Source organism: Cydia splendana, chromosome 6 (genome assembly GCF_910591565.1).
Source record: "Cydia splendana chromosome 6, ilCydSple1.2, whole genome shotgun sequence".
Lineage (NCBI taxonomy): Eukaryota > Metazoa > Arthropoda > Insecta > Lepidoptera > Tortricidae > Cydia > Cydia splendana.
The window spans coordinates 22,530,777-22,544,371 of NC_085965.1; the positions used below are offsets into that span (position 1 = coordinate 22,530,777).

At 38.4% G+C, this 13,595-nt stretch overlaps 1 protein-coding gene across 1 annotated transcript in view; it reads right to left on the reverse strand.

The window, feature by feature from the left end:
• LOC134791722 (ETS-related transcription factor Elf-3-like) overlaps positions 1 to 1,917 on the reverse strand; it is a 36,943-nt gene extending 35,026 nt beyond the window's left edge. Inside the window, exon 1 of the mRNA XM_063762841.1 lies at positions 915 to 1,917. Coding sequence (XP_063618911.1) covers positions 915 to 1,831 — 917 coding nt within the window. The 5' untranslated portion in view covers positions 1,832 to 1,917. The remainder of the gene's footprint in view (positions 1 to 914) is intronic.
• Between the last annotated feature and the right edge of the window lie 11,678 nt (positions 1,918 to 13,595).

The window sequence follows — 13,595 nt, forward strand, 5'->3', positions numbered from 1 at the left end:
AAAAAAACACCATCCGGTATATCGAATGGATGGCCACAATTTATTAGCTTCGTATTTTTTACGTCTTCAAGCATACGTGTAATTTATACATACATGTGCTACACTGGTTATTTTACATAATCTGCACGTGTAACCAAAATTATTTATAGACGATGGTTATGATTATCACGGTTCACAGATTTGAGTATTTCCTGTAATCTAATTGAGAATTGATTATTCTACATTGGGTACCTATCAAATTTGGATAGCATCATTCTTGGTAGCACAGTTAGAGATATGAGCTCTTACAACACCATACATAAAAGCTAACTTAAAAACGCTACTTGTTAATTTTGAGAACAGTTTGTAAATATATAGCCTTAATTATGACATGACGTTTAACCCTTTAATAGACCAGATTAAAAAATACAGGATTCAAGCCTCAACACCTCATTGAAGTCCTAAAAAGCATAAGAAAAATATACAAAAAGATCATGTTAATAGGGTGGTCCTTTTTTCCGTCCAATATCTAAATATAGTCCGCTAAATAGTATTATAATTATGGCTAAATTTGCTAAGTTTGTATCAATATGCAAATGAGTTGCATTGATGATTATTGGAGCGAGTTTAAAGGTCATCACGGCAGATGGCTTCGCGACAGCTAATCACCCCGGAGTAATTGATCTTACAATCGATGGCCAAGGAGAACCGACCAATTATATCATAATAACCAGTCTTGATTTCTGAGCACACTGCAGATACACAGGTAAAGTAATGACTTGGTCAGTAAAGCCGACAAATGTTATTAAGATGCAGTAAAACATGTGTGGTGGGCCACGTGCCTCGAACGTGATATGTATAAAGGTATGGATGCTGAGCTAACGTCTCGGTCACGACACAGTTTTTGCTGCACTGCACAAGGACATCAGACTCACCTGAACTTGCCGTTGGCGTGGTCCTCCCATTTGATTATCGACGGGCAGTACTTCGGGTCGAACAGGAGATTTCTGAGGAACTCTGGAACTGATACGCTTCTTGGACGCTTGCAGATTTTCCTCCCACTCCCTTTTGGTCGGCCGGGCGGCCGTTTGAACTGCTTCCTCTTATCGTCCTCATCTCCGGACTTGCTCACGTCACTGCCGTAGGAACATTCAGGGGACGCGGTCTCCGAGTTACGGTATACGTCTTCCGCGTCGTCACTGGAATCGCACGCCGCTAGCAAACTGCTGTTGTTTGGCTTGTAATCTGACGTGTACATCCGACTCTTGTGATCCAAATCCAAGTCCAGCATCGTATGCGCAGGCTCCTGCTGCTGGTAGGGATCGCTCTCTGCATACCTTAGCACTGATGACTGTCTGAGTAATTCCTCGTTTATACGGCTTTGTAGTTTATCAAACAGTCCACTGGCGATTCTGGCTGTGATATTGGGATCGACGCTCGGATGTGCGAGTCTCTGCATCATCTCATCCTTTTTGATAATTCGCAACTCGTGTCCGAGGATTTTGAAGTTGTACCACGGTATGTCGTATTCACTGAAGCCCATAGCGATAGCGGTGTCAATGATCCAGGATATTGTGTCGTCCTCGTTCCAGTCCACGACGAATTTGTACTTCCATTCATCGCGCGGGTACTCGCGGGTGCTGACGAGATTGTGGTAAACGTTTGTCGAAGTGTCCTCTTCTGCGTATACGTCGTACGGGGGGTTGGTGTAGTAGTTCCCGTAGATGTAGGAGGCGGGGCCCTTGTTGAAGACTTGTTTGAAGTCGTCGAGGCGCGCGGGCGCGGGGGGCGCGGCGGGTGCGAGGTACAGGTCGCACATGGCGGGGTCGTACGGGCGCGCGTAGTCAAGCATGGCGCGTGCGACGCGGTCGGCGGTCGGGCGCGGAATGACGCTCGCTGCGCAACTCCTCCTACTATAATACTTGGCACGCTTCGGTTTGTTTACAAGCCGTGTTTTGTTTTTGTGATAGCGCTGCTATCTGTCGATTCGGAGATACGGTTCGACACTGATAAGACTGATTCTTTGAACTAAACATATGTTAAGTAATAGCTCCCAATTTTGTTATCTATTTTTAAACATGTTAAACAAACTCGACATGTTGGCTGATTTTTATGATGTGATTTTGAAGCTTGAAGTTAGTGTTCTTTCATGAAGTATTCGTTTAAAAAAAAATATTTTCTCTCAAATTCAGTGTGTTATATTAGGTTATAGGCCATGCATTAAATGAAAGTAAATTGTGTCTATTTCTAATTAATTTACCGTAGCAAGTCGGATAATTATGATATAATAGAACTTCATTTAAGGTAAGTTCAATTATTAATTAGCATAATACATATTTTTTCAATAATTATTTACAAAGTATTTTTTATTTTGTTTTATAAAAATTTATTATATGATACGCGAACGACAATTCTTCCATCCAATGTTAATGGTCGGTTAGCCTCATAAAAAAGCTGTAAAGCACTAACCCGACTAGGTCACGGCTCTGACCGACGCAAGAAGGCAGTATCTGCATTCAAACTTCAAACACACTTACTGCTTTTTAACGAAAATAAAGTAAATTAATACTTATGTGTAATAAAACAATATGTACGGTGAGTATTATAATTTAAGAGGTTTATTTATTGCTGCTTGGATTTTTAACTATATTATTAATAATTTAAGATTCAATTTCAAATGCAGATGGTTAAAGCTTAACTATTGTTAATTTCATTAAGTACCTACTTTTAAAGTCGTTAAATAATTTATGTTCCTGATAGCAAATCGTATTCATTTAGAAAATGTAACACTTTTTTTATCAGATATAGTTTTATGATGGTTCAATAAAAAAAGATATAATCAGTAATCAGTGTTAACTGCTGTCGTATCCGCCAATTTTACAACGTTAAAGTAATTTATGGCTTATGGCCCATTATATGCTGTCAAAATTATCATCTTATCCCACTTTTTGATGAAATACAATATATATTATTATAAAAAAATGCAATTTATGTTGTGGATTTCAAAATCCAATATAAATGTCTCTATAAACAAGCTACTTTTACCCGACTACTGCAAAAGTGAGAAAGGAATTTTATATACCTACATATAAGTTTTAAATAAACCATGAGCGTAGCGAGACTAGCGAGTGGTTCGAAAAATGGAATCTTGAGCGCTGCGAGGGTTTCAAGGCACGAGGGTTAAACAAAATTTGCTCCCGAGTGAAATACAAAATTCTTCGTTGTATTTATTGCGATATATCGCAGACAATAACAACTTAATATTGTTGATGTGCAACCAATAACCCCCAAGTGACCGTGGCGTAATGTGCGTCGTGGGGAACTACTCAAGAACGATTTTCGCGCTTGACGTGGCAAAAAAATTAACTTTTGATACATTCATCCATCATACTATACATATATGAAATATCTAACGTGTCCATTAGGGTGTTGAAATATTTAACGTGTCTATTAGGGTGTTTAATTTTTCGAATTTTCGATTTTCATCTGACTTTGCTTGAAATCTTGTTCTCACTGATGAAAAAGTGTTATATATGCACAAAAAACGGTCATTATTTAGAAGTTGCATGACATCAACAGGGACTATCTCATGTAACTAACGACTATTCAGTCAAATTCAGTATAATTAAAATTTACAATTATTAGTAAATTTGGATTTTGGTTAGGTACTTGATAAATGTTCTTATTAAGATTATTCAGTAATTCTACCCATTTCCAAAGGAAAATTACTGTTATTGTGTTTTAGATGCTAAGTTTAGTTTTTTAATTTGACCTTAATTATATTTTGTTATTTAACAGGGTCCATATTGGGTCGCATAATAATTGATTGTCCTAATGTAATGTTACGCATAACACTCATTTCGCATAATTGTTATTGTGCTGGAAATATTAACAACTCTGAAAAATTATAACACAAACCTAACCTAACCTACCCTGTTCTACACAACCTATGCAAAATATTTTCGAAAATACTTTCTGTTTCAGCTGGAGAAAAAATATGCGAAAAGAGATTTATGCGTAACATTACATTATGACAATTAATTATTATGCGATGAGATAGGATCCCTATTTAACAACATTGAAATGTATTTACGTTTCACCCAATGTATGGAGTTTTCACTCTAGTTCTTCAATTTGTGCAACCCCTAAACGTTAGGTATTCGATTCCTTTGAAATTTGGAATAGATAATTCTTAGTGTGGCGAGACTCGATTGGCGAGCGAAGTCGGAAAAATATCTCATTTTTTTTCTTTATACAAAAGGGGTCATCCATTAATTACGTCAAACAAATTTCTAGGTTTTTTGACCCCCCCCCCCCCCCCTTGTCACATTTGGTCACATTTGGCAAACCCCTCCCCCCTAGTGTGACGTCACATTTTTTCTACGAAATCGCCAAATCGAATTAAGTAAGTACCTAAGTATTATTAATATTTTATCAAAATATTTTTGACGATATAAATATTAGTAATTTTATAACCCAAAACTGCTTAGGAAAGAAAATTAAAAGAATAAAAACGATTATCGTTTTAAAAACTTGTTATTTAAATGTACAGCGAATAAAATAATCAAAAAAAAAAATCGGTTACTGATGAAGTTAAAGTGACGTCACAAAGTTTGTATCTCCCCCCTCCCCCATGTCACAATATGTCACATTTTCTGGACCCCCTCCCTCCCCCTAAACGTGTGACGTAATTAATGGATGACCCCAAAGTGAAACACCCTATAGTCTGTATCTTTAGGTATTTAAATAAAAGTAAACAATTTGCACATTTTCGGGTAGTTATAACATTTATTGGTTAATCAACCAAATACAAAACCGCCTGGATCTGTCACTGAACACTGAACGGCCTGCCTTTAACCTACCTACATTATTTGATCATGTAAGGAGCCATTTGAGGGTAGATTTTGTTTACTTTTATTGAAATACCTAAAGATACAGAGTTTTTTTATAGTGTGCCACCAAGCGGGCGCCACCATCGCACATACACCCAAACAAATTAAATTAGCAATCATTTATGATCCCTATTAATTCCATTATACACCAACGGGGCTCAAAGAAAATTGTTTTTTGTTAAGAAAAATGTCGGATTGTTCCAAGGCAAGCCTTGACCTATTTCGTGTGTGGCGCAACGACCTGCTTGCTTTATACGAATAATATATCTTTACACGAGTAAATCTTGTAAGATATTATTATTATTTATTTATCGATCGAGCGAAGCGAGGTCTCTGCGTCTTCTTCTTAGTCGGTTCCTCAAGGCTGAGGGTCGTGACCATCAGGAGTGCAGTTCTTCACCACCGCTCTCCAAACCCCCCTGTCTTGGGCCAGCTGTATTGACCCCTGGATGTTGACGCCCGTAGCGTCGCGTATGGCATCAGACCACCGAGTTGGAGCCCTGCCTCTACTCCTTCTCCCTTCGACGCACCCAACCAGAACGAGCTTTTCAAAGCTGGACGGGTCTTGGCGGGCCACATGGCCAAAGAAGGTCAACATTCTCTGGAAGCATGTAGTTGAAAGCCGGGTGGTAATATGTAGCTCTTCGAGAATAGACGCGTTGGTGCGGCGTTGCGTCCAGGATATGCCCAACATTTTGCGCCAGCACCACATCTCGAATGCGTCTATTTTTCTCTGCGTCTACAGCGGGCCATTTTCATGTTTGCTAACATGAGTATTTTGGACCTTATTATCAGAAAATTTAGTAGAAAAGAATCCCTAATTACAATGTTTCAATTTTAAATGCGGGGAGTACCGTAAAACGGGGTGAGTAGGTTTCGCGGGGAGAGGTGAGAGAAGGTTTGAGAGGGGGTTGAGAAGGGATTTTAAGGCTACTGCTACAAAAATAATGTATTCCAATTTAAAATGGAGCTAATAAAAAAAAAAAATCGATCCAAGAATCTTCCAAAATGACCTTTGTATGAAAACCCCTCTCACCCCAAATACGAGGCACTACGGGGTGAGGTGGGTTTTCCTCTTTATCGTCAAAGTTATGAAATGGAACTACCCAAAATAAAATAAAAACTAAAACACAAACGTCAGGAACACTTATTATATATACCATTCAGTTTTCATATGTAAAAATAAAATGTTATCGAGGTTTGAATTTCAGTTTTGACCCTACTCACCCCATTTTACGGTATAAGTTGTAGAATACCAACTTAGGGCCCGATTCGGATTTTGAAATAGACATCTATTAGACATCTTTTAGACATCACCAAGATACGATAACGATATGTTTAAGATCTAACCTGTCAAATTTGACATTTGCGCGATTCTGGAGATACTGTTGAACGATTTCCACAGGATATGACTTAGAGATCCAATTCACATCTAATAGATATCTTACTCTATGTAACGTAAAAGTGACATTGGTTGCCCGAATTGCGCTGCAAAAGAGAACTATTTGATATCTAAACTATAACGTATCTAGAATGGATCTAGTACCTACGTGTCGTCTCTTGTGAATATCTTGAAGTTCGAATACGGCAGAATATCTCTGTCTAGTAGTAGTCGTGAAAGTGCGGACGCTTTCTTCTACGCCGAAGCTACGCCGCCGCCGTAGAATGTCTACGCGCGTAGCTACTTTCTCTAGCAAGTGTTGTGCTACGCGAAGTGGAGAGACATGCGGCGCGATTCGGGAAATGAATTTGAGATTCACTAGATATGAAATAGTAAAGATATGTGACGTTCCACGGCAAAAGGTACCATTGCCCCGGCTGAATATTGGAGCGGCGTTAATAATGGCGCCAGTCGCCATATTTGTCTCGCATATTTGATTAAAACATATAAAAATTCAATGTAGATACACAAGTTTTTACTCATAATGCGGTTAAACAGTTGGATACACCGCAACACTTAGTCAAAGATACCGCTTACTAGTACTCTAAGTACAAAGAAAAGACCTAGTTTACAAACAAAGAATTCTACGTCAATGAATCTATATATCTACATTTTATTGTAATATGAGTAACCTACAATCATATACTAGGAATCCTCTAGACTGAGTTTAGAACAATTATTTCATGCAACCGATGATGCCAAAAATGCGGGGGTGCGCGGGACGAGGTGAGCGAAGTCCCGTGCCGTGATTGGTCCGTTCAAGACACGGACGTCACACAAAGACACTTTCGACTCGAACATGGAGTCAAATTACCGTATGCGTGGCAGAGGGGGTAGCGCGACTATGCTCAGTCTGGAGGATGTTTTGTCTGTACCTACAATTGGTTGCAATACTTAACAAAACAAACAGAACAAATTAAATTAATTCATGCTTTTAAAATTATGGCTTCTGTCCAGTGGGACTATTTCGCTAGTATTAGAGCGTTTTCACATTGTCCGATCCGGTATCAGATGTCGGATGGAAGTCAAATGTAAGTTATATGTGTTTCTCTGTATTTATTTATGTATTTAATGAATCATTATTACTAAAAAACGAAAAAGGCGGACTTAATGCCAATGGCACTCTTCTGCAGCGGTTTTTGTCATAGGCGACATCGGATATCGGAAAGGCGCTTCCGATAAATTCTGCCATGTCGGAGCTCCCCGTCAGCTGTCGGAGCGATAATATTTGTTTGTGTGCGTATGTATTTTTAGGGTTCCGTACCCAAAGGGTAAAACGGGACCCTATTACTAAGACTTCGCCGTCCGTCCGTCCGTCCGTCCGTCCGTCCGTCCGTCCGTCTGTCACCAGGCTGTATCTCACGAACCGTGATAGCTAGACAGTTGAAATTTTCACAGATGATGTATTTCTGTTGCCGCTATAACAACAAATACTAAAAACAGAATAAAATAAAGCTTTAAATGGGGCTCCCATACAACAAACGTGATTTTTGACCAAAGTTAAGCAACGTCGGGAGTGGTTAGTACTTGGATGGGTGACCATTTTTTTTTGCTTTTTTTTTCGTTTTTTTTTGCATTATGGTACGGAACCCTTCGTGCGCGAGTCCGACTCGCACTTGCCCGGTTTTTTTTAATAGATTTTTATTGAGCTGGGCAGCTGGTGCCCTTTGCTCGTTAACAGACTTGAGCGTCGAGTGCGCGAGAGGCACCGAGCTTTACAAACTAACTTAAAACTACTTAAACTATATACAAGAGCCTCTACCATCAGTTTTGACATTGACATAACGCTCACGGTCTACGTAATTTACTTTCTGTACATCTCGCTTGCACTAATATGCGAGTACGAGCGAGATGCATAGAAAGTAAGTTACGTAGACGTGAGCGTATATGTCAATCTATAAACTGATGGTAGACGTAAAGGTGCTAACAAATTAGTCACGGATATTTTTACAGCTGATAGTACTCGGTTTTCGGAGGACATTTAAGTATGAAACATCATTGGTTTTGTTATGTTTTTGGAGAAAACTAGGAAACAAATTTGCTACGTTACAACACCCTGTTAATAAGATAATTAAATGAGACCTCTTTAGACATTCTAGAACCTCTTTAAACTTGACGTGACGTGACAGACAGTGTTAAACATCTTGACAGTACATAATAGGGGTGATTATTTTAAAAATAAATTATAATATATTTTTTGTTCGGTAAATGAAAACAAAAAAATTATATACTTACAAAGGTTCCTTAATTACAGTTAAAAGTTAATTGTTTTAATGTAATGTATTATCTCTTAAAATATCCGTGACTAATTTGCTAGCACCTTATATACAGTCTTAATTAAACGACGTGTATTAAGATGGCGCTCGAACCGGAAGTCCCAAATTTTTAAATTAAATCACCAATCGGCAAAAATCCGGGAAGCGACATCGATTTTGACATTTGCGGCAGTAATGCAGTCGGCAGTACTGTCGCAATACTGCTGCCGCAATGCTGGTACAGTCGGAATTCTATACGAGCAGGCGTGGCTCACTCCGCGATTTCGTCGCTTTGCTACAGGTACCTAAAAGTACATCCGTTCTGCCCCAATTTTGGGGAAAGCCATAAGCCGCGCGTGGCGCTGTCGCCACCTAGCGGCCATATCTGTGCTGATCGTAACAGAGGCGTTTTGTTAGTGAGTGAGTCTTCTGTACCTAGTACTATTATTTATTCTGTGATACGAGTCTGTTCGGAAAGAGAAGAGTTGTGGAATGTATTAGGCCCCATACATTTCACGACTCTTCTCTTTCCGCACAGACTCTAGTCACCTTTAAAAATAGTATAGGTCAAAATAAAAAGTCTTAACTTGAAGTATCTATACAACTGTTGTTTATTGTGTGACGTCTCTCTACGGTGGTTTCTACCACGCAAAACAACAGTGTTTGACATTGGAAAATAACTGAGGGCCTATCGCGAAAATCGTACATCAAAATTTCATTATCTGCCTCTCTGTCGCTCTTGCTTATTCGAGCGATAGAGAGGCAGATGCCGTAATTTCGACTTTCGCGGTTAGCCCTCTGGTTGGACAGGGACCGAGTGTAATACCTATAGGTATCTAGTTCTATTCAACAAATAAAGCCCGCTCCCCACTCGTGCGCGAATCGCCGCGAACGCGAGTGTGGAGTCGAGTTCGCAGATCAGTAGATTCGCGCACGAGTGTAGAGGGGGCTTAAGAATAATGAGTAATCCCTATAACGTCCAGACTGAATGACGGCGACGGCAAATTGCTAGTTATTGAATAAACTTTAAACCTTCAAGAAAGGAGCGTACCTACTCCCATATTAAAGGCAGGCAATGCACTTACAATCCCTCTGGTGTTTACCTCCGACGCAAAAAGAAGGTTGTTATATGTTTAACGCCAATGCCTGTCTGTCTGTGGCGTCGTAGCTCTCAAACGGATGGACCGATTTCGATGCAGTTTTTTTTAAGAGTAAGCGAGTTTACTCGCAGTGGTTCTTAGCTATGAATGATAAGAATCGACCCAGCAGTTTGAAGAGTATCGGCTCTTTTCTAAAATGATGCTCTTTTCCAAAGTGTTTTTGTCATCGTAGGGGTTTTTAAATTTAAAAAATAGTTATTAGTTAACGGGAGTTGTGGAAACCAAGGGGGGGCCAGGGACACTATAACGTGCTAATAAAAAAATAGGTATACCTACTAATTACAGTGCAACCGCTAGAGGAAATCAATAGGGAAATATGTATTACCTAAATAAAAACAAACTTTATTTATAATATTTATATGTAGGTAAGGGAAGTTAACAGACAATACAAAGTCGGTATTTCTGCTTCGAATAACGGTTTTCCATTAACTTTAACCAATACTTAGGGTTTTTGCTAAAAATATAGTTTCATAGGTACTAGGGTTTTAAATAGTTAAGGTGCATTAGGGTAACTTCGACAACGGGATAATGTTAAATCGACAATCAAGATAAACTTTATTTGAACAGGCCCAATGTGAAAGTCATGCAGCCACACTTATCCCGCTGCCACACTTACCCATATTAAATAAATAAATATTATAGGACATTTTTACGCAAATTGACTAAGCCCTACGGTAAGCTCAAGAAAGCTTGTGTTTTGGGTACTCAGACAACGATATTTATAATATATAAATACTTAAATACATAGAAAACAACCATGACTCAGGAACAAATATCTGTATCATCATACAAATAAATGCCCTTACCAGGATTCGAACCCGGGACCATCGGCTTTATAGGCAGGGTCACTACCCACTAGGCCAGACCGGTCGTCAAATTGATTGTTTTTAACAATTGATGTTATCTTTTTCGAACTGCCTTCGTTTTTGTTTAGTTTTACGGGGTTTTACAAAATATTCTTATACATCACCATATAACAGTTCAGTTCAGTTTTTATTTGCGAGTTTCTATAATTGGCTCCATAAAGTTTGGCTATCTAAAAAGTTTAATGCATCATTCATTAGCTGTTGGAATTCCTTGCATAAATAAATAAATAAATAAATAAAATATCACCAACTGCTCTTGGCGTACAAATAGTTTACTTTATTATAAACATTTTGAACAATATGCAAATGTACAAGGAAGTCAGTATAATAATTGTGGCTAATCGTTCGACACATGCGCGTCTCGTTTCCAACGCCACGTGCGCAGGAGTCGATTTTCAAAATGTCTCATAAAATCCACAAATCCACGTCACTTGCGACCTTTTTAGAATAACATTTTGATTTCAACTGTTATTTGAAATTGTGCCTTAATAATTACGTGTTATGACGGGTTTTGAATGAACGGACATGATTGGTCTTAAAAGCTAATTAAGTACTGATTATTTAGACCATTAGCCTCGCTGAAACTTGATCGATAATATTTAATTAATATTGTGTCGTTTGTGGTGAATTCGGCTTATTAAATCTCATACCTTTAAACAAGCAATTCTTGTATATTTAGGTATTTATATATATATTTCGGGGATCTCGGAAACGGCTAACGATTTCGATGAAATTTGCTATATGGGGCGAAAAATCGATCTAGCTAGGTCTTATCTCTGGGAAAACGCAATTTAGAGATTTAATATGTTTTCCGAGCAAAGCTCGGTCCCCCAGATATTATGATATAGACATAGACATAGACGGTCGTCAAAACATTAGACGTGTAGTACACACACTTTCCTTAAGACAACAAAACAGTTTCATTCAGGTGTATGGGGAAAACCATAAAATAAAAAACATTGCGTAATTTATTATTAGTAGCCGATTCGGAAATCCACGTAGATAATGGTTGCGGGTAATTCTGTATCAGATGTATCAGAAACTGGTTTTGTTAGTCGCGTGCCCAGCGCGCATGATACTCGTATAGGGCCGCTAAAATGCCGCTCGACTATCAGATCCCTTTTTCACCACGGTGACAGGTGCGATAATTATAAAATCTGTCACTGTTGCTGACGTCACAGTCATCCATGGGCTACGGTTACCGCTTACCATCGGGCGGGCCGTATTCCTGTTTGCCATCATCGTTGTATTATTTAAAAAACCTTTATTATATCGGTAAAAAACAGGTATTTCTCTTGCGAAGTGATGGTGATGATGACAATTGTCACAAGATTTAAAAGAACTTTCGGTAATTCTTGACAGAAAATGAGTTCTGTGTCGGAATTTCGTGACAATTGTCGTGTTTCTTGTGACAATTCATTAGCTTCGCAAAATAAGTACTTATTGGCGATATAATGGGGTTTTTTATTATTATAATGTTGGTGGCAAACAACCACCGCCCGTCCGATGGTAAGCGGTTACCGTAGTTTGTGGAGGCCTGTGACGTCAGTAACAGTGATGTCGACAATTGTCGCACCTGTCACCGTGGTGAAATAGGGGCCAGATCGTGTGACTGGTTGTATATGAATTAACTGACTGGTTTTTATGGTTTAAAGTTTAAAAATATATACATGGTGAAATTGTAACAACCGTTCATACTCTACATCAGCGGTCGGCAACCAGCGGCCCGCGAGCCTCCCTGGCTATTTTGTATGTAATATTGACAAATGACAGTGTCTGATAAAGTCACAAATATTAACAAAGTGCGGCCCGCGTCCACTTCGTTAACTGCTATGTGGCCCTTGGCTGCTAAAAGGTTGCCGACCGCTGCTCTACATGGTGAATTTATACGTCATACTGAACAACTTTTATTATTGGACCCATTCCGAAATCGCGAAAAAAAATTTGGCTGTTTCATACATTCCGGCTGATGTGATGCCCCTGACTTCTATGGGACAGTCAAATTTTTTTCGCGATTTCGGTATTGGACCCATAGCAAAAGTTGTTCAGTATGACATATAATACAAAGTCACTATGCAAAATATGAACGGTGGTTGAAATTTGACCCTGTATAGTACCTACAGTATTACGGAAATTAAGTCCCACAGTTAGCTCAATAAGGCTTGTGTTGTGGGTACTACTGTGCCAAATTAGATTATTCAATTAAACAGTAAAATGCCCGTTAAAAATTAAAAACCCCATAATATTTGATTCTGCGGAGTTTCTACTACTACAATTGAAGTAGCAATTATAAAGAGGTCATATACAACATAATAAAACCGTAATATGCTTTTATTCGAAATCTAAATTCGTTTTATCTTTTTTGTAACACCTACTATATTTTTTTTATTTACATTATTATGCCTTTCTGAATTCCCCAATGTCGTAACATAAACCGCATTATTCCTACAATAAATTCGTAACAATTTAAAACATTTATGGTACTTATTATAAATTATAATCAATAACGCAAATGTTGACCGTTGCTCTGTCCACGACGCATAAAACAACCACCCTGTGCTATTATAAGCATATTACGTAACTACATACGTCGAAAATTTAAAGGACCATATGAGTCGCTTAACTTCAAACTCGGGTAAATCCATCTGTCAGATTTTGCGATTTTGGTATTAAGAAAAGGTAATAGGGTTGATATTTGCTGAGAGGGTCGAATGGATTTACCTGAGTTAGAAGTTAAGCGTTTTACAGTACATATACTACATATGTGTATATGTAGTATATGTACTGTAAAACGTTTGTTGTACGATAATTCGCAACAATTACCTATTTTTCGCACATATATCGTGAATAACTATTAACCCCCTTATTCATAAAACTTTATGGGTCTGATTTAGTTAAATTATGTTTTATCCCTTTCTTTCAAATACATAAGTCAAAATGACAGAAAAGGACAAACGATTATTAGCTTGTAGTTTGTAGCTCGTTTATGAATAAGGGGGTTA